Source organism: Gopherus flavomarginatus, chromosome 19, assembly GCF_025201925.1.
Source record: "Gopherus flavomarginatus isolate rGopFla2 chromosome 19, rGopFla2.mat.asm, whole genome shotgun sequence".
NCBI classification, from domain to species: Eukaryota; Metazoa; Chordata; order Testudines; family Testudinidae; genus Gopherus; species Gopherus flavomarginatus.
Genome location: NC_066635.1, coordinates 24,489,093 through 24,509,567, shown reverse-complemented (window position 1 = coordinate 24,509,567; position 20,475 = coordinate 24,489,093). Strand labels below are relative to the sequence as shown.

At 51.7% G+C, this 20,475-nt stretch overlaps 2 protein-coding genes across 5 annotated transcripts in view; one reads left to right on the top strand and one right to left on the bottom strand.

Annotated features, from left to right (window-relative positions):
* Nucleotides 1–14,243, bottom strand: part of SMG6 (SMG6 nonsense mediated mRNA decay factor) — a 152,309-nt gene extending 138,066 nt beyond the window's left edge. For 3 of the 4 annotated variants that reach the window (XM_050929060.1, XM_050929061.1, XM_050929063.1), the window contains exons 1-6: nt 14,083–14,176; nt 8,865–10,635; nt 5,308–5,500; nt 3,585–3,695; nt 2,709–2,815; nt 1,182–1,260 (exon numbers count right to left, since the gene is read on the bottom strand). In XM_050929060.1, the coding sequence (XP_050785017.1) occupies nt 1,182–1,260; nt 2,709–2,815; nt 3,585–3,695; nt 5,308–5,500; nt 8,865–10,635; nt 14,083–14,176 (2,355 nt within the window). Of the gene's footprint in view, nt 1–1,181; nt 1,261–2,708; nt 2,816–3,584; nt 3,696–5,307; nt 5,501–8,864; nt 10,636–14,082 lie in introns of all 4 variants that reach the window. The other variant, XM_050929062.1, reaches the window with a different exon arrangement.
* Nucleotides 14,244–14,335: 92 nt separating this feature from the next.
* Nucleotides 14,336–19,513, top strand: SRR (serine racemase). Its single transcript, XM_050929082.1, has 8 exons — nt 14,336–14,453; nt 15,601–15,778; nt 16,481–16,613; nt 17,256–17,359; nt 17,452–17,571; nt 17,781–17,855; nt 18,526–18,735; nt 19,187–19,513. The coding sequence occupies exons 2-8, from the start codon at nt 15,611–15,613 to the stop codon at nt 19,388–19,390; spliced, it is 1,014 nt and encodes a 337-aa protein (XP_050785039.1). The 5' UTR covers nt 14,336–14,453; nt 15,601–15,610; the 3' UTR covers nt 19,391–19,513.
* The last annotated feature ends 962 nt before the right edge of the window (nt 19,514–20,475 follow it).

Here is a 20,475-nt window from a genome sequence, read left to right as displayed (position 1 = left end):
GGTGCTGCTGGAGGCTGAACCCAAGACTCCAAGCTCCAGGCTAATGCCATAACTACTGGACTATCCTTCCAGTCAGCATCCCTTTTGCTGCAGTGGGGACCAGGGCTATTTGTGCAGGTCATTACTAAAGGGTGCCCCAAAAGGCTCTGTACCCGCCAAGATCCACTCGGGATTTAGAGCATCAGAGAGGTAGCTGTGTTAGTCTGGCTCTGTACAAGCAGCAAAGAGTCCTGTGGCACCTTATAGACTAACAGACGTATTGGAGCATGAGCTTTCCTGGGTGAATACCCACTTCGTCGGATGCATGTAATGGAAATTTCAAGGGGCAGGTATATATATGCAGGCAAGAATCAGGCTGGAGATAACGAGGTTCGTTCAATCAGGGAGGATGAGGCCCTCTTCTAGCAGTTGAGGTGTGAATACCAAGGGAGGAGAAACTGGTTTTGTAATTGGCAAGCCATTCACAGTCTTTGTTTAATCCTGAGCTGATCGTGTCAAATTTGCAGATGAACCGAAGCTCTTCCACTGTCTACCACCAAATATACCCTTTCCAAAAGCCTCCCTTCCCAGAAGGATTAACAAGCCAGACAGCAGAACCACCTCACTGGCAAAACCTACCCCAACCTCAGCCCTAAAAACCTGCATGCTAACATCCCCAATGAACATGCTGCCCTGTGTCTTTCCCCAGCCCACAGCCAGCTGGTTCAGGACAGGACTGTTTAGAATGTGAGCTCGCTAGGACAGAGACTGTGTCCTCAGGGGTGGGATCAGGCAGGATGAAGGGTAGCCAGCCAGCCACCTTCACACATTAAACTCTAGCAGACCCTTGCAGGGTACAGAAATGTGGCACATATGGCTAGAAAGGTTCCTTTGGTTAGAACTATAGGCACCAAATTGAGACTTACACGATAAACTCTCAAAATTCAGCGTGAAACTGAGCTGTAACTGCCCCAGGCCCAAGAGCTGCAGATAGGCCAAGGACTAGGGCTCCTGTTGCCCATATCTGACTACATGTCCCTCTTACCTGCGGTGTCCTCATCATTCATAGCATGGCCTCATCACTGGGTGACAAGCATGGTGCAGACGCTCCCCCACACACAGCCACCTCCCCGGGAAGGACATCCTCTGTCACCCAAGAGGCCACACCGCATCTGGTCCCACATGCACAGAGAGGCTCTTACCGTGTAGATAGCCAGCAGGGCCAACTGATTGTATGGACGGCCATTTTTGGGGGCAATGTGCTGAGCCTTCAGATACCAACTGAGTGGGGAGAGAGAGACACAGCAGGTGACTAGCAAGACACTGCAGAGACCCAGACCATTATTAACAACACAGAGAATCCGTCCCTTCATTTGGGGCCCCTTTCATCTCTGGCACATCCAAGGAGGGCAGGCCCTCTGCCCAAATGGCAAGGGCCTGTGAGCGCATGTGCGGCCAGCACATCTGCTACAGCCCTGTTAAGTCCCTTTGAGAGCTGTAGTCTCCAGACGGGCACATGATGGAGAGGGACCAGCAGACAAAGAGTCGTGTGACTGTCTGCTGCAGATCAGGACAAGGAATGCTCCTTGCTCACTCTGAAGAAGATGAGGGAAATGTCTCCCGGGGCACCCAGCAGGAATCATAGAATACCAGGGTTGGAAGGGACCTCAGGAGGTATCTAGTCCAACTCCCTGCTCAAAGCAGGACCAATCCCCAGAAAGATTTTGCCCCAGATCCCTAAATGGACCCCTCAAGGATTGAACTCATCTCCCTGGGTTTAGCAGGCCAATGCTCAAACCACCGAGCTATCCCTGGAGGGAACCAGCTCAGGCGACCCAGTGGAAGCTGAAAAGGACTCTGCTGGCTGGGACCACGTGTTTTGCATTATTTTGGATCCTTTTGTGATGGTAAAGCTACCCCGGAGGAAAGGACTGGACTGGTATGGTAGTTTGCCCTTTATTTTACATTCCCTATCGGATGTATCTGCTCATCAGTGTACACCAGTCTATTCCACATGCCTCTGTCCCAGGGAGAGGGCTGGTCAGATGAGGTGAGCCTCCTACTCCTCTCCCTCACCCCACACAGAAGAATTCCACAAGAACACCAGGAAGGCCGTTTCCAAAAAAGTCAGAAAGCTGCAGTGGCTAAACTACTTCCTCTGCTCTGCATATTGTCCCTTACAGACAAGCCCTGCTATGCTTCAGGGCTCGAGTCTCTTTGCTCCTCACTGTCAATGCCACATTATCTGCCATATATGCTGGACTTTGCCTTGCCTACAGCCCTGATCAGAAGAGGGCATTTATCACAGGCAAAAATAGAGTGACAAGAGCCAAGAGGTGCCACCAAGGCGTGCTGCAGCCAGAATACACAGATGTGAGACCCTCCACTGGTGAGAAGCAGTCAGCAGGAGTTCAGCAGAAAACAAGCCAGCCACACTGTCAGACCCAACAGTCTGCACAGCCATCACTTCAGAGACCAGCATAGCACAGCGTCCACTTTAACACTCCCTGACAGGGGCAGAATCCATCAGCCAAACAAGCGTGCTTCTTAGGTGGCAGATTAGTCTGTCCAGCATCCCCTGCATCCTTCAACCTTGTTGGACAGTAATCAAATGGGAACATGGAAGCTCTGCATTGGCCACAGGCATAACTGGGTATGAAATGAGGTGATGCCCTTGTAGCTAGGTACAGTAATAGCTCTGCTTAGGGCTGAGGGGGAGGGTACATTACCTGCGCGCTTTCCCATAGTTTGCTGTGTCGTTCACTTGCTCCCTGTACCGGCAAATGTCCCCTTGGCAAATCATACACCTCTGGGCACTGATCAGTGCATACTTCACCTTGAAAAGAAACACTCAATACATGCAATGGAAACTCTGCGGCCATTGCTCATCTGTAGGCATGCGGCACACAAGGACTCCACGCGCCCCCAGGGAGACGGGAGTTGCTTTTTAACTGGCGTTCTTGTGAAAGGTGCTGCAAGAAAGACTTATTTTCTCATGGCACATGTTCAGCATGTGCAGCAATAGCACAAGCTCCCCTCCCAAAAACGTGCCCTACTCCTGCCCTAGAGGAGTCAGGGGAGTGCAGGCTTCATGGCTCGTTCAGGCCTTGGGCTCTCTGCTGAGACTGCCTAGCAGGGGATAGTTGTGACACCTACCCACTAGGAAATGGAGCTGGTCTGAGAATGCCACTTGCTAGGTGACCCCACTCCTGCTCCACTGCCCAGGGCCAACATGCTACTAGGTCACACAGAAGCGGCACTGCTGTTCTCTCTCTCTCCCATCACTGACCTGGCCTCAGTATAGATACAAAGAGGATGTTCAATAAATGAGACACTGATCATGGTTCTTTCTAACACCTGCTTCCTCTCCCAGCCCTGGTCTGAGTGCTGGGCAGGGCAAAGTTCTCCTTTGCAAAGAAATGGGCCCAATAAACACTGGAGCTGTTTAACTCTGGGTTATCAGAACAACTGAGCAAATATTGCCGAGAACATGCTGTCATCGGCATAAAGAGCCCCCACCTCCTGATGATGCCATGACAGATATTTCATTAGCGAGGGCTCAGAACTCTCATGGGAGATACGTCTTGGAAGGAAAGCCTACTTACCATCTTCCGCAAGGGCTTGCTGCGAATGGCCATCCCATCCATATAATCCTCCAGTTTGAACTGGTATGACACCTGCAGCTTCTGAAGCAAACTGTCAAAGAAAATAGTGCCCTGCAACAAACAAGCAGACAAACAGGATGTCCCTCAGTGATCATGAGCACAAAACCAAGGTCTGCCAGACACTGCTGGGTGGAAGGCAGAAGAGAGCCCGCTCCCTAGGGATTTGTTTCTTTAAAAAAAAAAAGAGACCTTCTTCTAGGACCTGTCATCCAGAGATCTAAACACATCTAACAATGACATCTTTGGAGGCGGATTGGTATTATCTCACTGTACAGGTAGGGAAACTAAGGCCTGGTCTCCACCAGAAAGGTGCAGTGGTTTAATTAAAGGTGGGATTTAAACCAATTTAATTCAACCAGTAGAAAAGTCTGTGAATGCCCTTATTTAGTTCAGTTTAAGCTACACTTATTTTGGTTTATTTGAAACTAATTCTTAACTGACTTAAGCCAAAACAAATCAAACCTCTTTTAACCATAATAAACAAGAGGGTCCACCCAGCTGTTGCACCAGTTTAACTACATCAATTTAAAATCACACCTCTAGGCTATGTCTACACTACACATCAAGCCACAGTGAAAAGCAGGCTGAGTTCACATCGCAGTGTGTAGCTACACGAGTCAGTGAAATGCTCTCGAAGAGGCGAGACAGTGGGAAAAGACTGCAGCAACTCACCCCTGCCAGAACCTTTCCCTGCTGCTGGAGACTTTTCAGACGGAAGGGACAGGCTTCAGCAACAAAAAGCCACCACAGCCTTTCCCCGCGGCCGGGAAGAGCTCCGCGAGGGGCAGCCGGCAGAGCCTTTCCCCGCGGCCGGGAAGAGCTCCGCGAGGGGCAGCCGGCAGAGCCTTTCCCCGCGGCCGGGAAGAGCTCCGCGAGGGGCAGCCGGCAGAGCCTTTCCCCGCGGCCGGGAAGAGCTCCGTGAGGAGCAGCCGGCAGAGCCTTTCCCCGCGGCCGGGAAGAGCTCCGCGAGGGGCAGCCGGCAGAGCCTTTCCCCGCGGCCGGGAAGAGCTCCGCGAGGGGCAGCCGGCAGAGCCTTTCCCCGCGGCCGGGAAGAGCTCCGCGAGGGGCAGCCGGCAGAGCCTTTCCCCGCGGCCGGGAAGAGCTCCGCGAGGGGCAGCCGGCAGAGCCTTTCCCCGCGGCCGGGAAGAGCTCCGCGAGGAGCAGCCGGCAGAGCCTTTCCCTGCGGCCGGGAAGAGCTCCGCGAGGGGCAGCCGGCAGAGCCTTTGCCCACCCCCAGACTCTTCCTGCAGCAGGGAAAAGCCTTAGCAGTGCGGAGGCAGACAGACATTACATGGCACGGTTGGACAGGTAGAGAGTGGTGTAGAGCATGTACTCGAGTACATACCCAGATGCTTCAGGCATGTCTGTATGTGTCTAAGCTATGTCTCACAGGCTACACTGCTACTTATACCAGTGCTAGTGAGGCTATATGCATATGTACACTACACACTGCTGAAAAGAGCATGCCGTGCAGACATACCCTTAGTTAAACTGGTGCAAGTTTCTCACCTAGACAAGCCCTGAAGAAGAGAAGTGATCTGCCAAGGTCATGCAAACTAGACCAGAATGTAGGTGTGTTGACTCACCACAGCCCTGCTCTAACAACTAGAAAGCACTTCCACGCAAGGACCAGCCAACCTCACACCCGTGGTTCTCTTCTTACCTCACTGAGGAGCTGGAGCAGTTTGTTCCGAATTTCCTGCCCGCTCTCCCCTAGCGGATCCTTGAGGAGCTGCCGGAATTTCTCAATCACCTGATAGAAGGCGTTCTTCCAGAGCAGCTGATCCACATTCTGGTTATCGGAGAACTCAATATCCATGAGGATGCATCGTTCATACAGCTGCAGCATCTCCACTCTAGGAGACACAGACAACAGCTGACACAACAGCAGCTAAACAGCTCTGCCCCGCTGTGCTAGTTCGAGTGCAGACTCAGAGCTGCCAGGGAACCTTTGCTGAACTGCCCATTACTTCCCCATCCACCACGAGAATGAGATGCCAGCAACCTCTCGCTGTCCCACTAGGCAGCAAATAAATCCCCTCACCAGTACACTCCTGCAGAGTGTCACACACTTCTCCCAGTGTGAAGGAGCCTCTCTCTGTTCCTTCTGGCCTGTCCGAGAGACAGGGTGCTCCTGCCACAGCCTCACCGTTGGGACCTTCCAGGCAGGAGCGAAGCTTGGTACTGAGAGGGGGATATACAGACTTTCAATGACGAGCCAATGCACAGAAGCCCTTCCCCCACTGCTGTCTTAGCCCCTAAATACCTGTTCATTCTGAGCACTAAATGTATCTGTGCAGGCCAGAGAAAGACAGCCCTAGAGGGCAGGGAAAGCCCTACCATAGAAAGAAGAGTGCATCAATCTCCCCTCCTCCCAACCAAAAATAAGTCACAAATGTATGACTAAACCAGAGACTTTATTCCCTTTGTCTCTATTCCCCATCCCTCTTCACTTCTCTGGGATTAACTGCAGCTGGGAATGCTACACCTCCCCAGTTAGACCACATACAAGGAGGGAAGATGAGCAAGAGACACTGTCATAGAAATCAGGGTCCTCCCCCCAGAGCTCTCCAATGGCCAGAGCAGAACTGTTCCCTACATTACGTTCTCTAGAGCTTGGACCATTCCAGCTGTAAATGACTCCACAGCCCTTGGGAGATGATCCCGCTGTCAGTCTACATTGCCTTTGCCCATCGTCAGTCCACTGCTCCAATTTTACCTTGTTGGCCCACCTTGGCGAATTCTGTTCCTTTACTAGGTGTACACAGCTCACAAGAACTTGAGAAGGGTTTTGTCACCTAACCAAGCTACAATGCACCTCTACCTCGATATAACGTGACCCGATATATCACAAATTCGGATACAACGCGGTGAAGCAGTGCTCTGGGGTGGGCTGGGCTGTGCACGCTGGTGGATCAAAGCAAGTTCGATATAACGCGGTTTCACCTATAACGTGGTAAGATTTTTTGGCTCCCGAGGACAACGTTATATCAAGGTAGAGGTGTATATACTGAGCTGTTTTCACCTCTCCTCACAAACAAGTTTCTCCAGTCCCCTCATTGTCAAAATCTATAAAAGTGAGTAACAAAAAAAAGTGAGTAAGAGGAGACCGAGGAGGCAGAAAAAGCAGGGTCTCACTCTGGCCCCAGATCCCTCCACATGCCCCACAGAGTACAGGCTGCAGTTCTTGGCTATTGTTGTTTACAGACTAACCCAAAGCACTTCCATATAGCCCTCTGAACCACAAAACAGCAGCAACCTTCAGACCAACAGTCCCATTTCCCTCCCCTCCCGAGACTGGTAAACATGAAGCAACAACACTTCAGCCAAATCAGGGAAGCCAGACACATACAGGTTATGGGGTTCCCAGGGAGGATGCCATTGAAAACACTCAGCAGGAAGAATGACAACAGAGTGATCTATGCCATCTCTTCTCCTTGGCCTAGGACTCCCAGTCAGAGCTGGCTCTGAGCCGCCACACTTCCAGGCTACCCATGCACAGTCATTCTCCTTGACACATGACCATTTGCCCCCTCTGCTATAGCCTACCTACGCTCTCTGAGACGCACACTGTAACTTGTCATCACACTTCTGTTTGTCTGTGCAGACTGGACTACCACCAAATGTCTGATACAGTCTTCTTGCACACAAGTGAGCTGTACAGCTGGGGTGCCTGGCCCAGAAATATGTACATATTACCACTAGCATCTTCAGGCAGTTTGACAATAGATAAGGTGCTGCTGCAACTGCTGTCTCAAGGATGGTCCTTTAAGATGCCCTGGAAGAGCTAGTGCTGTCTGCAGTAAAACATAGCGAAGTCCTGTCCCGTTCTTCCATGGAGCATGGATTGTGAGAGTCCTGAAAACTCTAGATAGGTCTAGAAATTAATTCACTTGCTGAACCTGCTGCTGTCAGCTATGAAAACAAGTCACCAGAGAAGCCCTGGAAACAAGGAGGTCACTGAGTGAACATGGAAGCTGGAGAGCAGGAGCTGTTGCTGTCATGAAGCTAACAAGGGTGCCAATTTCATTTCTTCCTCACTATGTGGCAGCATCAGGCCATTCCCACTGGAGGGCACAGAGTTTAACAATGTCAGCAGTGACAGGCTCTATTCAGTTCTAAAACTGCCAGCATTATCACATCATTATACAGCATCAGAACCCTCCCGAATGAATACCAGATGTGTAGTCCCTGCCCAGAGACTCTCACAATCAAACAGACAGTAAATGAATATAACAGACTGTCTTGTGGATCAGGCTTGGAATGTAAAGCCTGCTGGACAGAAACCAGGGACACAGTCATCTTACCAGAATGGCTGAGAGCATGTAAGTCAGGGCTTGCAGACGCTCAGCTCCCAGGCACCACCAGGCCAAGAAACGCTCCAGAGCCAGGAGCCACTCCAGCAGCCCCTCTCCTCCCCTCATAGCAAGAAGATTCTCTAACTATATGTGATGCAGTAGGGACTGTCTGTGTGGGGGATGGGAGAGCCAGGGATGTCTTTAGATGAGTGACAGCTGCTCAGCCTGTAATCTGAGCCAGGTAGGGGGGAGGGGGTCAGCACCTTTGCCCGGGAAGCTGGACAAAGGAAGGGGTCGGCTGGAGGAAGTGCAGTTCAGTTTCGGTTTTGGGCTAGGTGGTTGGAATTCAGGGTATCCCAAGCTGGGATCCAAAGACCCTGAACCTCCAGAAGGACTCGACTGAAGGGTCCTGGTTGGGCCTCCAAGCTCTGCTGTAACCTGCATTCCTGTTGTCCAATAAACCTCTGTTTTACTGGCTGGCTGAGAGTCACTGTGAGTCCCAGGAAGAGGGGTGCCGGGCCGGACTCCCCCACACTCCATGACACTATAAAAAGCTGAGACTTCGCCACCAGCTCAGAGAGCTGCTGCCTGTGCCTTTCCAACATCAGGCCACCTACTCATTTAAAAGCTGCTTCTGCACAGCCAGTGGAAGCAAAGGTTCTCCCTGGGTTTTCTTCACTCAGTTACACACAAACCCATTAGCACAACTGCAGACATGGCTTGCCACAGGCTAGGTAGCCATCCACCCGCACCGCTCTGGAATGTAGCTGGGCCGTGGCCAGTCCCTCCCAAGCACATGCCCAAGGACACATCAAACATTTGAGGGTGGTATTTCTGCAAGCATTTACCCAGTGGGGATGATGCTGCAGCTCGTCCCCTCCCCTAGCCCCACACAGCATAGCCCAAAGTGAAAGCTTCAAACCTCAGTTGTGCCATCTTCTCAAGACCCTCGGGGCTGATGCGGTCTCTGGAAAGCAGGTTGCTGAGCTGCTGCTCCTGGTTCCCAGCCTCTCGCAGGAGTTTGCTGAGCTCCTGCTGCTGTATGTTCCTCATCTGCTGCTCCATCTCCGGACTCAAAGGGGTAGAGGGGAGGGGGCTGCAGATATACTGCCCTGACTGGCCTGGATATCCGGGGTAGTAAGCTCCTGGGTAAACACTGTTATTGGGGCCCATCTGATATTGTAAAGAATACCCTCCATAAGAATATTGAGGACCTTGGCCTTTTGGACTAGGATAATAATAGGGGTTGTCAGAGTTCTGAAATTTATAGTAGGAGGCCTGCGACTGGCGTGCATCCCCCCAGGAAGTGGGGCTCACTTCATCGTCAGTATCTAGAAAATGAAGCTGTGAGGTCTGGCTCTTCAGAGCAGGTTTTTGGTCCGGGTTGTTTGGATCCCACAATCTGCGCATAGTGCCTCCACGGCCCCTGCCTCTGGGCCCCTTGCTGCCACCACTCCCAAGCAGGAGCCTAGGCCCAGACTGAGTAGATTCGGGAGAGCCTGCAGCACTGGCAGAGAGGTCTGTGTTGGCAGGTAGGATGAGAATCCCACGGCCTCTCCCTTGAGGCTCCCTGCCCTTCACCTCCACAGCCTCTAGCGAGTCACTTACATTAAAAACCTTTGGAGGCTTTTTCTTGTCTGTCTGCGCCACACAGATGTCTCTGTGCACAGTCGTGTTATCGAAGGTGACGCGCAGGGCTCCCTTGGCCTCCTTCCCATTGCTGCTCCACTCACTCTCACTTTGAGAAACTCGGCTCTGCTCTGGGTGCTTTCTCTCTGAATTTCTGCTGGCGCCATAAGCTTCTGTCTCCCCAATTGTGTCATCTTCCAGAGAGTCAGTGGAGGAAGCAGAGAGCTGTTTTTTAGGACGGCTTCTCTCTTTGGCCCGCTCCTGTCGCTTCCTTCCCCCATCAGCCAGTGGGATGCCATCTGTGCTGTTGCTGCTCCCTGCTGAGCTTGTGCTACAGGTGCGGTAACGGCTCCTCCGTTTGTCAGAGCGGGAGTATCGCTTGGTAGATCCCAGCTTCCCCTGGATCAAGTCATCACTTGACTTCCTGACCCTGTCAGCCCGCGCTACCTCAATTCCTTTTCCTCCCCTTCTGCTTTTCACTCCCTCACTAGTCAGGCTTCCCTCCCTCTCCTCTCTGTTCAGTTTAGTTCTGCTGCTGTTGCTGCCTTTCCCAATGTCCCTTTCAGTCTCTTCATCTCCTTCAACTCTCAGCTGTTCCATCTTACTGACGATTTCATCATTGGCTGGCTGGCTGGTTGCCTCCTTGGCAACAGTCTGCAGGCGTTTCCCAGGCTGATAGATCTGCTGGTCCGGCTTCTTGGTTCTCCTGATGATCCTGGGACACCAGTCATCTGAGACAGAGTGTTTATCCAAATTCTCTTGGCTCTGAAAAACAGCTTTACTTTCCATCTCTCCATTTCCCTGGGAGGGACCATTCTGCTTCTGACTGTTACCTTTGCTGAGCTCTCCAGTGACCTGAGATCCCCCTCCAGTACCAGCAGGATCTTTGTCGCTAGCAGTTTCATCCTTGGATTCCTCAGATCTGGTCCCTTCATACGCTGAGGCTTCCTGTTTCAATAGTGTGTGTTTGTTCCTAAGCCGGGAGAGGCCAGGCTTATATATTTCAAGGTCTGGACGCCGGTTATCTTTACGATGCCTGGGCTCCTTCAGTTCCTTCATGTTCTCTGTAAAAAAGAGATAAAGAGGTAGGGGTTATTCCAGTTATGGAACAGCAAAGCAGGATAAGAGTTAGAGAGACAGAAACATTAGAGAAATGTGAAGAGTCTTTAATGGTCTCAGGGTGGCTCCAAGAGAAGCAGAGGTTTTAAAATTGAGACTATCAGAGCTGAAGTTCTTTATCTGGGTATTATGTGAAATCACACAGAGCGGGATGAGAAATGCAAGGACAGGATGCAGAGGAAACCGATGACTCTGAGCCTGTGGCCTTATTTCAGGATACATATTGCTGTTATTTGTTAAGCACCTCCAATGTACCCCTCACTGTACAGAATACATGTACAAAACAGCCTTAGCCTCAAGCAGCTTACAAGCTAAGAAACAGACAAGACACACTGGGAGACTTAGAGCAGAATGCAAGCTAAGGGTTTTGTTGCTGCTGTTTTCCTGATTTCACCCTCTGCTCTTCTGTTCTGTCTGTTGGTGGTACATGTGCCTTCCCCTCTGCAGCTCTTGACATTTGGAACAGCTCCCTGTACTTCCCTGCCTCATTTACATACATCCCATTTCAACTCAGCACTGAAGACTTCTTTTCTCCCAGGCTCACAACTCGTTATATTTCTCTCTGTGTAATGATATTAATACTAGAAGTACTTAAAAGAACACACTGACATGAAAAAGACTATGTAAAATAATGTCATCACATGCAACAACATTATATATTATTCTTATTAAATATGTATCTTCGGCTGGGGTTTTACATCTTATTATAGAATGGTTTCTACTTCATACCAACTGAAAACCACCACAAAGATGGTCTGTTGTACCTAGCAGAGAGAAATCACTCAAAGCAAGAACACACCTCCCTCTGAAGCAAATATACTGGAGATTATAGATCCTCTCTCACTAATCTCCTCCCACAGCAGCCTAACCAATACATTGACAGTAACAAATGAAGGCACCTCTGAGGCAGTTCTGAGGTTTCTGTCATTAGAACATTGGATAAACTGCATCCATGACGACAGAGCACTGATGAGAGAAGCTTCTGAAATGGGAGTGGTGAGGGTGGACTTTTTCTGGAGACACTTGTCCCCTAGATAGTTGGGCACAGTTTGTTTTGCTGCATTAAACTTGATTTTAGAATTTCAGTTCCTCAGTTTCTCCTTGGATGATTTCATACTCCACACAAATTAACAGAAGTAGCTTGATTGCTGTGACACCACCATAAAATCATGTGGTATTAAATTGCTTTCACTCTAACCAAACAACAGTACTGTCAAGATATGAGGACGTCAAGGTAGTGGCTGCACTTCTAGATCAGTCTCAAATGAATCTCACTGACTAATAATTTGAGGATAGTTAGGAGGAGATGCAGCAGTCCTGACTCTCACTGCTTTAACTTTGACAGCCACGATGCCTGGGATAACTTACAGGTAACGACGGCATATAATCATAATCATCAAGTAGTCAGTGCAGCTTTCTGTGCTGCACTAGCTGGCACCCGCTGCCGAATCTCCATCACAAGCAGCCTTGGATAAAAAACAATTCAGCATCTGTGAAGCCAGTATTCATAGTCTCAAAGCTCCACTCTGCTCACAATACTTCAGAGCAAAGATAGTTAATCATTTCTGTAACACAGACATACACTTACCTTGCTGATCACATTAGCTGGCTCAAAACCAGTCAAGAAATTCAGAGGGAAAGGACTTATGGGCCATCATGACATTCAACTAACAAGAACAACTAATTTGTATATCACACTTTTCATCAGTAGATCCCAAAATGCTTTACAGAGGACCGAAACTAGTCAATTTTCCAGATGCTTTGGACATTACGGGCCAAGCCAGAATCATTCAAGCCCTCCTACAGCCACTACCTGACAATAGCAAAAGGCAAGAATATTTGCAAGGAAGCAAACAGAGATGGGCATTCTGAATCCAGTGACAATGGGATGGATTGCCTTTAGTAATCCTTTGCATTTATCTAGCAGTTTTCATCCTCAAAGCACTGTACAAACCTTAATTAACTAACTCTTACAACCCACTCCCTCTTCACCTGTCCCCAGGAGGCAGGTAACCCCCTTTTGCAGATGGGGAAGCAAATGGCAGAGAGGGTGACTGGAATTCGTTTACTGGATGTGCAGTGCTATACTCAGAGACCTCTGGGAATGAGTACTTGGGGACACTGATATAGTGGGAAGCTGCTGCAATAATGGGCAGCCGTGCAGCAAAATGAAATGGATGATGAACCACACCAGCAATGAAATGGAGACCAGCAGTGAGAAGCACAACATAAGAAGCCGGCAAAGATGAGAACGCAGGCCAAGAGCTCTGCAGAACCTAACTGGTCACCGCTGGCCAGCAGCACAGCCTAAGCAAGCTCTGCACTTGGAAGTGGGCAGAAGGAACTTAAGAGGATGCAAATATACCTCTGCTGGAATGTGCAGCTTTCAGAATACCATACATGGATTATTGACGTTAAGTTCTCATGAACATAGTGTTCTCAAACAGGAAGTGCAGAGACTCTTACAGGCAAGTTGTGCAGCTACTTCTGGCCCAATAGTGATAGCATCTATCAGTTTTCACAAATTTAGGGCTAGCTGCAGCCCAGTACAGACTCTTTTCAGCATGTACAGAGGTTTTCTGGACTCGAGCATCAAGTAAACTCAAGACCCCTCTCTGTGCCGCACATATTTCAATGCTGAGTGTTCCTTTGCTGTAAACTGAACTCCAACAATGGAGAGGTGGCCCTCACATAAGATGACAAAACCAAACTGCAAAGAGAACTGGAGAAGTTAGAGCACTCATAGCTACACACAAGAAGGGGAGATTCAGTCCAGTAGCCTTGCAGCAGAAATAAATTCAGACCCAGAACAAGGTTCTGCAACTAATCAGCTGCACCCAGCACAATAAGGAACTTTATTTTGAGAGGATGTGATCCATGTAAAATCACACTTTTGCCACAAAACTATTTATTGTTACACGGAGCACCTCACATTCCTAAAAGAGAAAGTGTTGGGGGGGGGATACTCTTCCGTGTTTTCAGTTTGTGTACTTTGCACATATTGGGTCTCATCAGTTTCAGGCGCCCCCGCTCCGGCTGGGTCTGTCACAGCTCCAGAGGGGAGAAAAGCATCCACACGGCCCCGTGACCGTGACGGCGCCACACTGGCAGGGCCCGGGGCAGAGCCCCGCGGCACCTCTAACGCATTGTAGGAACTGACCCGATCCCGAGCTCAAGCCCCCTTCGACGCTGCCCAGCAGGACCCCCCAGGCGAGCCCCGGGGCTCACGCGAGTCGGCAGGTCACGGCAGCCAACGGCTCCAACGCGACCTGCGAGCTCGCGCGGCCCCGATTCCCCTCCCTCGCGGCGGGGCGGGGCGGGGCCCGGCCCGGGGGTCGCGGGGCTCTGCGGGGCGGGGGAGGGGCCCAGCCCGCCGGGCCCTGAAGTCTCACCTCGGCCCCCGCCCCCCGGGGCCCTCCCCAACGCCGCCAGGCTCCCCCTCAGCTCCGCGGCCGAGATGCGCACCCGCTCCAGCTCCGCCGCCATCTTCGCTCCCGCCCCGCCCCCTACGGCCCCACTCCCGCGGGCGGGGGCAGACGGCAGCCGGGTGGGCCCAAATCCTCCGCTCCTAACGCGCATGCGCCAAGCCGAGAGGCGCCAGCCGCCCCAATGCACACGTACCGCGGCGGCTTTTGGCCCGCCCCGCAGCGCCGCTCACCCTATCCCGGGCCGCCGCGGGGACTGACTGACGGGAGCTCAGAGGTCCCAGTCCGACAGCGCCGGGACCAGGCCGCAGAGCGCTGGCGAGAGCGGCCCGGGCCAGGTGAGCGCCCCCGTGCGGCTGCTGCCCGCGTGCCGGGTCTGGCCCGGATCCGGACCCGGCCCTCACCGTGGCGCGGGCTCCCCCGGCCGGCCCGTACAACCAGGGGCCCGCGCGGGACTGTAACGCCCAGCAAAGCTTAGCGCCCGTGGAGCCGGGCCTGGGGGGCTGTTCCCCCTGCGCAGCAGCGCCCGGGGCTGCTGACTGAGCCCTGACACCCGCCCAGGCCGAAGAGCAGCAGTACAGGGAGCCCCGCGCAGGGATCGCTCCTAGGGGACACCAGCTGGAGCAGTACAGCTGAAGAGATTCAGAAAAGCAGATTCCTGTCGCCATCTCCCCCAGCTGTTCTAACTCGTTAAAACTAGTGCAGATCTGTCCAAGTCAGTCACTCCAGCACCAGTACCACTGAGGAAACCTCCTAGTGCCAGGGCCTGGGTAAGGGGCAGGGGCAAGGCTGTGCACTTACAGTGCCCGTCGTTTGAGTTCCCACAGTGGCTACTGTGCACCCTCTGCCCCATTCCTGGGGTTTGTGTCTTCTTCCATTTCTCACTGTTTCCTCTTTCCCAGGGCCTGGGAAGGGCACTTGCAGCATGGTGCACAGTAAACGAGGAGCACTGTTTCTCTCGGCCACGTCCACAAACAGAAATATTTACTTATAGTAATAGGTAAACACTATTCAAATAGAGCTGGTGCTTACCTTGAGTGTTCACAGAAAGGCAGAGTGCAACATATCACTCAGCCACTGGATTTCTCTGGTGAACAGGTAATCCTGTGACACCCTCCCTGCATACAAGCTATTGCAGGAGCTGGCTCCTTTCTTGCCATACAGAGAACACAAACATCTCTGGAGCTGGCTCTGGCTCTGGCACTAGTGCACAGCTGCAGGCTGTTGTGACAACCATCCTAACCCAGCAGCAAAATTGCTTTCATGGACTTTCCTTTTAAATTTCAAATTTGTCAAGTGTTTAAAACTTAACCCCGCCCTGTGTTTTGGGCCCAAAACCGTGTCCAAACACATCTAAGGAGACAATGATTTGGAATGGAGTATTAGGACCCGCTGTGCTGTTCTGCTCTGCACTCCTTCCATGACTGCTGAGGCAGGCTCCCTCCAGCCGCAGGATGTTTCCAGCCTCTCTGTTCCCCTCCTCAGCTTATGGAACATGTCCTCTCCGTACTGCATCTCACTGGCAGATGTTGAAGCTGCACAGTCAAGTCTCCATGGTCTTATCCACCTCACCCCCATCCTAACCAGTTCCAGCCTAGACAAGTTAGCCGGCCACAGACTCTTCTTCAAGTGTGAGCTCTTCCAGAAGACTGGTTCCTTTAAGGTAAAGCTGAGACATCAGTGGCACAGTGCAGGGGGGTGAGGGGGGGAGGTGCCTCACCCACCCTCCTGCCTAGCTCTGCTATCTCAGAGGAAAGGGTACAGGCTCTGACCAGGGTTGGATTTGAGAAGCAATTGCTCAGATACAAAAGTGTGCCCCATTAGCATCTGTACAAAGGGAGAATCGCTCATTTCAGCACTTAAATGCTGCAGAACATGCAGTATGAGTCCACTGGCAGGTTGGCCCTCAGGCCCTGCCGGCTTTGGGGACAATTCAGCTCTTGTTCCAGAGCAATAAGGACTAGAAATTACCATTCCTCTACACCCAGGAAACAAGGCTGGTGGCCCCTGTCCACTTCCTACTGGGCAGCCCCCACTTACAAGCACTTCTTGGCAGCCCCAGCGCCAGCCCCAGAAAGAGACGGTTCAGGGGGTCATTACAGACTCTGAGGGACTCCTGCAGTTAGGGGCTCAGGGGGAGGAAGGGAAGCTGGCATTGGTGCTGTACTGGTTCCAGGGATCCACAGCTGCCACCTTGCTGGGGAAAGCAGCCATTAAAAGGGGTGCAGGAAAGCAGCTTCTCCACCTCCCTTTGCTGCTCTCAGCTAGGTCACAACAGCAGCAGCAAACCCCTGCCCCATCTGAGCATGGAGAGCTGAGGCTTTGCCTCCTTTGCAGGTTCACTCAACCTGTGATCTCTCCTCAGATCCGAGGCGCACTGAATGCTGTCAGAAGTCTGGTTCGTGCAGCCCAGGGTGACAGAGAGCAGCCCAAGGCTGTTGTGACACACAGTAGTGGAAACCATGGCCAAGCTCTTGCCTTTGCAGCTAAAGTGGAAGGTAACAGGGAGACAAATTCTTGGCCATGTGGGGCTGGGGGCTCCTCACTTGCCCTTTCATTTCTCCAGCAGCAGAGGAGCTGCTGAGAGCAGTAAGGGAAGGGCAGCCCTTTGCTCGGGTCTTTCAGCTGGGGTTTTCCGATGAGAGATCGTTGGTTAGCCTAGAGGAAGCCTGCTAGTGCTCAGGAGCAGAATGCCACAGCGCAGCTCTGGCTCCCAGCAGGCTCAGCAGCATCCATCCTGCAACTCAGTCCCTGCCTGACTTAACTACACATGGGGATTCCTTGGAGTAAGCAAGCCCCAGGTCTTTGCCACCCAGCCGGGTGGGTTAATCCCAGACAGGACTGTTAGCCAGCAGGGCCAAGTGTTTCCCTGCTTGGATGCATCCACAGGCTGGTGCAGATAGAGCCAGGAACTCCCACTGCAGCAACACAGGGTGCAGCTGAGCTCTAATGCAGTTTCAGAACCCTGTCCCGCATGCACCACCACAGTGGTTACCTGCAAAGGACCTGGTCACAACTGAGTTGGTTTTCTCTCCCAGTGGTATCCTCTGTTCCACGTCTGTCCAGCCCACTCCCAGACGAGCAGGGGATGTGCCTCTGCGGCTGGGCCCCCATCATTATCCAGTCCTTTCATTCCACAGGGATTCCTGCCTATGTCGTGGTGCCTCACACAGCGCCACTCTGTAAGAAAGCTGCCATCTGCTCCTATGGAGCCAGGCTGATATTATGTGAGCCCACTGACGAGGTAATGGGGAGGGAGGGGGGCAACACAGCAGGGTACTTTGGCTTTGTTCACACACGGGGGCATTAATTTTTGTGCCTGGTCTGTCTCCCAAGTCCCGAATGGAGGTGGCAGCTCGGACAGTTCAGGAGAAGGAAGGTGTGATGGTGCACCCCAATCAGGATCCTGCTGTGATTGCAGGCCAAGGCACTATAGCACTGGAGGTACTGCAGCAGGTGAGACCTCCTCCCCTGGTACTATTCAGATTAGGCAGGAGAGAACAAGCAAGGGGACACATCTGCTCTTGCTGCAGAGAGGTCAGGGCAGCCAGTTAGTCCATCAGGACTTGGAGCCGGCCTCCAGGGAGTGAGCTGTTTGGGAGCACGTCTGTGGTTCTGAGAGCACTCACAAGACAGCGTTCATCTCTTGGTCTCTGTTGTGCTAGGTACCCCAAGTGAATGCACTGGTGGTTCCCGTTGGAGGAGGAGGAATGGTTGCTGGAATAGCAGTGGCTGTCAAGGTAAGAAGTCTCCTATTTTGGCTGTATCTCTCCTCAGGAATGGGGGGACTGAGGAGTTACTGTGCCCGAAAATGAGCACTTCATCTTGTGAGGAGGAAGTTCTCTGATTCACACAGCATCTGAACTCAGGAGTCTCTCATGCAGCTTGGATTTGTAGTTGACCCTCTCTGTGTTTGGATCAGGAGGTACTGTAGAGTTTGTTAGCACTCTCCCCTGCAGGTCCAGGTTGCAACGAAAGCAACCAGGACAGATCACTGCAGCCGACACACACTCTAGTTTAAGCCTCATGCCACAATACAGAATAAAATGGTGCCACTTCCAGCAGGAACAGAGGCAGATGGGAGATACTGGCAGCCTGAGGAGAGCTAGGCACTCGGTCATCCTTCAGGGCGAGTTGCAATGCCGAGTAAGGAGATTAGTTGCCCTTAGGAGAAGCTCGCCCTCTGCCCGCAGTAGAAGGAACCTGCTCCTGGCTCAAAAATGATTGCTCTCTGATTCGTCACACCAGCAAATGCCAGACACACTCTTCTGGAGGGGAAGATGCCATGGCAGGCTGCCTGCCCCAGCCAGAACTGCTATGGAACATGGGAGTTAAGGCACAATGAGGTGGCCTGGCTTGCCATGTTCACCAGCAAGTTCCAGACTCACCCCCTGCTCTTCCTTTGGGCAGGCTTTGAGACCAGACATAAGAGTGTATGCTGCTGAACCATGCAATGCAGATGACTGCTACAGGTCAAAGGTGACAGGGGAACTCACCCCCAACCGCCACCCCCCTGACACCATAGCAGACAGTGTTAAAACCAGCATTGGACCGAACACCTGGCCTATCATTAAGGATTTGGTGGATGATGTGCTGACAGTCACAGAAGAGGAGATCCAGGTAAGCATTAACTCCAAGCACCTCCGTGCTGTAATGGCCCAGCCCTCTGGCACAGGTGCCTCCGTTTACACATTGTCCTCCCTCCACCACCTTGCCCTTCCATGCTGTAGCATGAAGCAGGAGTCGTGATCCCCTTCAAAGGATGATCGCTCTCTGCCATGCTGGCTGGGCCTCCTCCATTTCCTCCCATGGCATTCTTCAGCTCCACAGCACCCCAGCACCAGCTGCCTGTCACTTTAGGGGTGCAGTAATTTAGGGTCCCAGCCTCATCCCATAATTGTTATTGACAGATGCCCACAGCTGTGGCCTGTGCCTCCCCAAAGCATCGCCCACAAGTCCATGACAGAGGATGTGTATCATGCTCAGCCCCTTGCTTTATGCACTGGGGTATACCTAAGGTTCAGAACACTATTTACCAGCACAGTAACTGCTCTTCTCTCTGCCACGACAGCAAGCAACACAGCTGGTGTGGGAGAGGATGAAGCTGCTTATTGAGCCAACAGCTGGAGTGGGAGTGGCTGCTGTGCTCTCTGAGCAGTTCCGCTCAGTCTCCCAGGAAGTGAAGAACATTTGCATTGTACTGTGTGGAGGAAACATAGACCTAGGTTCCCTGGCCTGGCTCAGCCCACCTGGCAAAGAGGCAAATGGAAATTGATCAGCCTTGAGAGCCACTTCTCCAAGGAGTGAGGAACTGGGCTGTTTCTTAGAGCCTGGTGCTGTGTTTGCACAGTGGGGCCTCTAGGAGTTACTGTAATAATAAAAAACAACATGAGCAAAAGGATTGTGATTTCTAAGGAAGTGGGGAAACCTTGTCATCTCAAGGAGCAGCTGGTGCTACTCTTAACCTGGTACAGGTGGCTGCAGCCCAAGAGCTGGTCTCAGCCTCTCTAAGGCAGGCAGTTGGAATGAGTTTCATTCAGCTACCCCCTGCCTTGGGCCCAAGCCCATGCTGCTTGGAGAGATCACTTGTGTGTTCAGCAGCAGGAGACTGTGGTAAAGTCTGACCCTGTGCTCTTACGGGACAGGGCACCTTCCTGCCCACAGGCTTTAAGTTAGACAAACACAGTTTATTGGAGAAGAGTCAATCGCACATTTGTAAAGAGAAGTCATGCCTCGCCAATCTAGTAGAATTCTTGGAGGGTGTACTTGGTTTTTTCAGAAAGCCTTTGACAAGGCCCCACACCACAAGCTCTTAAGAAAACTAAGTAGACATAGAATAAGGCTCAGTAACTGGTTCAAGATAGGAAACAAAGGGTAGGAATAAATAGTCAGTTTTCATAATGCAGAGCGATTAGTGGGGTCTCCTAAGGCTCTGTGCAGGGACTTGTGCTGTTCAACGTATCCAATAATGATCTGGAAAAGGGAGCGAACAGCAAAACTGCAAAGTCTACACATGATACAAAATTATTCATTAATCAAGAGTCACGGGGGGCACTCTCAGGAACTGGCAGATGAAATTCAACATTGATAAGCGTGAAGTGATGCACACTGGCAAAAATAATCCCAACTACAGACATATGATGATAGGCTCTACATTAGTGATTACCACTCAAGAAGGATCTTGGAGTCACAATGGATAGTTCTCTGAAAACCTCAGTTCAATGCACAACAGCAGTCAAAAAAGCTAACAGTGAGGAAATGGATAGAAAATAAGACAGAATATTGTAATGCTCACACCATGTACCCACACCATGAATACGGTGTCCAGTTCAGGTCTACTTACCTCAAAAAGGATATAGT

Bases quoted from the DNA above. Each gene is read 5' to 3' on its own strand.
- SRR (XM_050929082.1), top strand. From the start codon at position 15,611: ATGTCCTCTCCGTACTGCATCTCACTGGCAGATGTTGAAGCTGCACAG. The intron at 15,779-16,480 runs GTAAAGCTGAGA...ATCTCTCCTCAG, and splicing joins AGAAGACTGGTTCCTTTAAG to ATCCGAGGCGCACTGAATGC. The intron at 18,736-19,186 runs GTAAGCATTAAC...CTGCCACGACAG, and splicing joins TCACAGAAGAGGAGATCCAG to CAAGCAACACAGCTGGTGTG.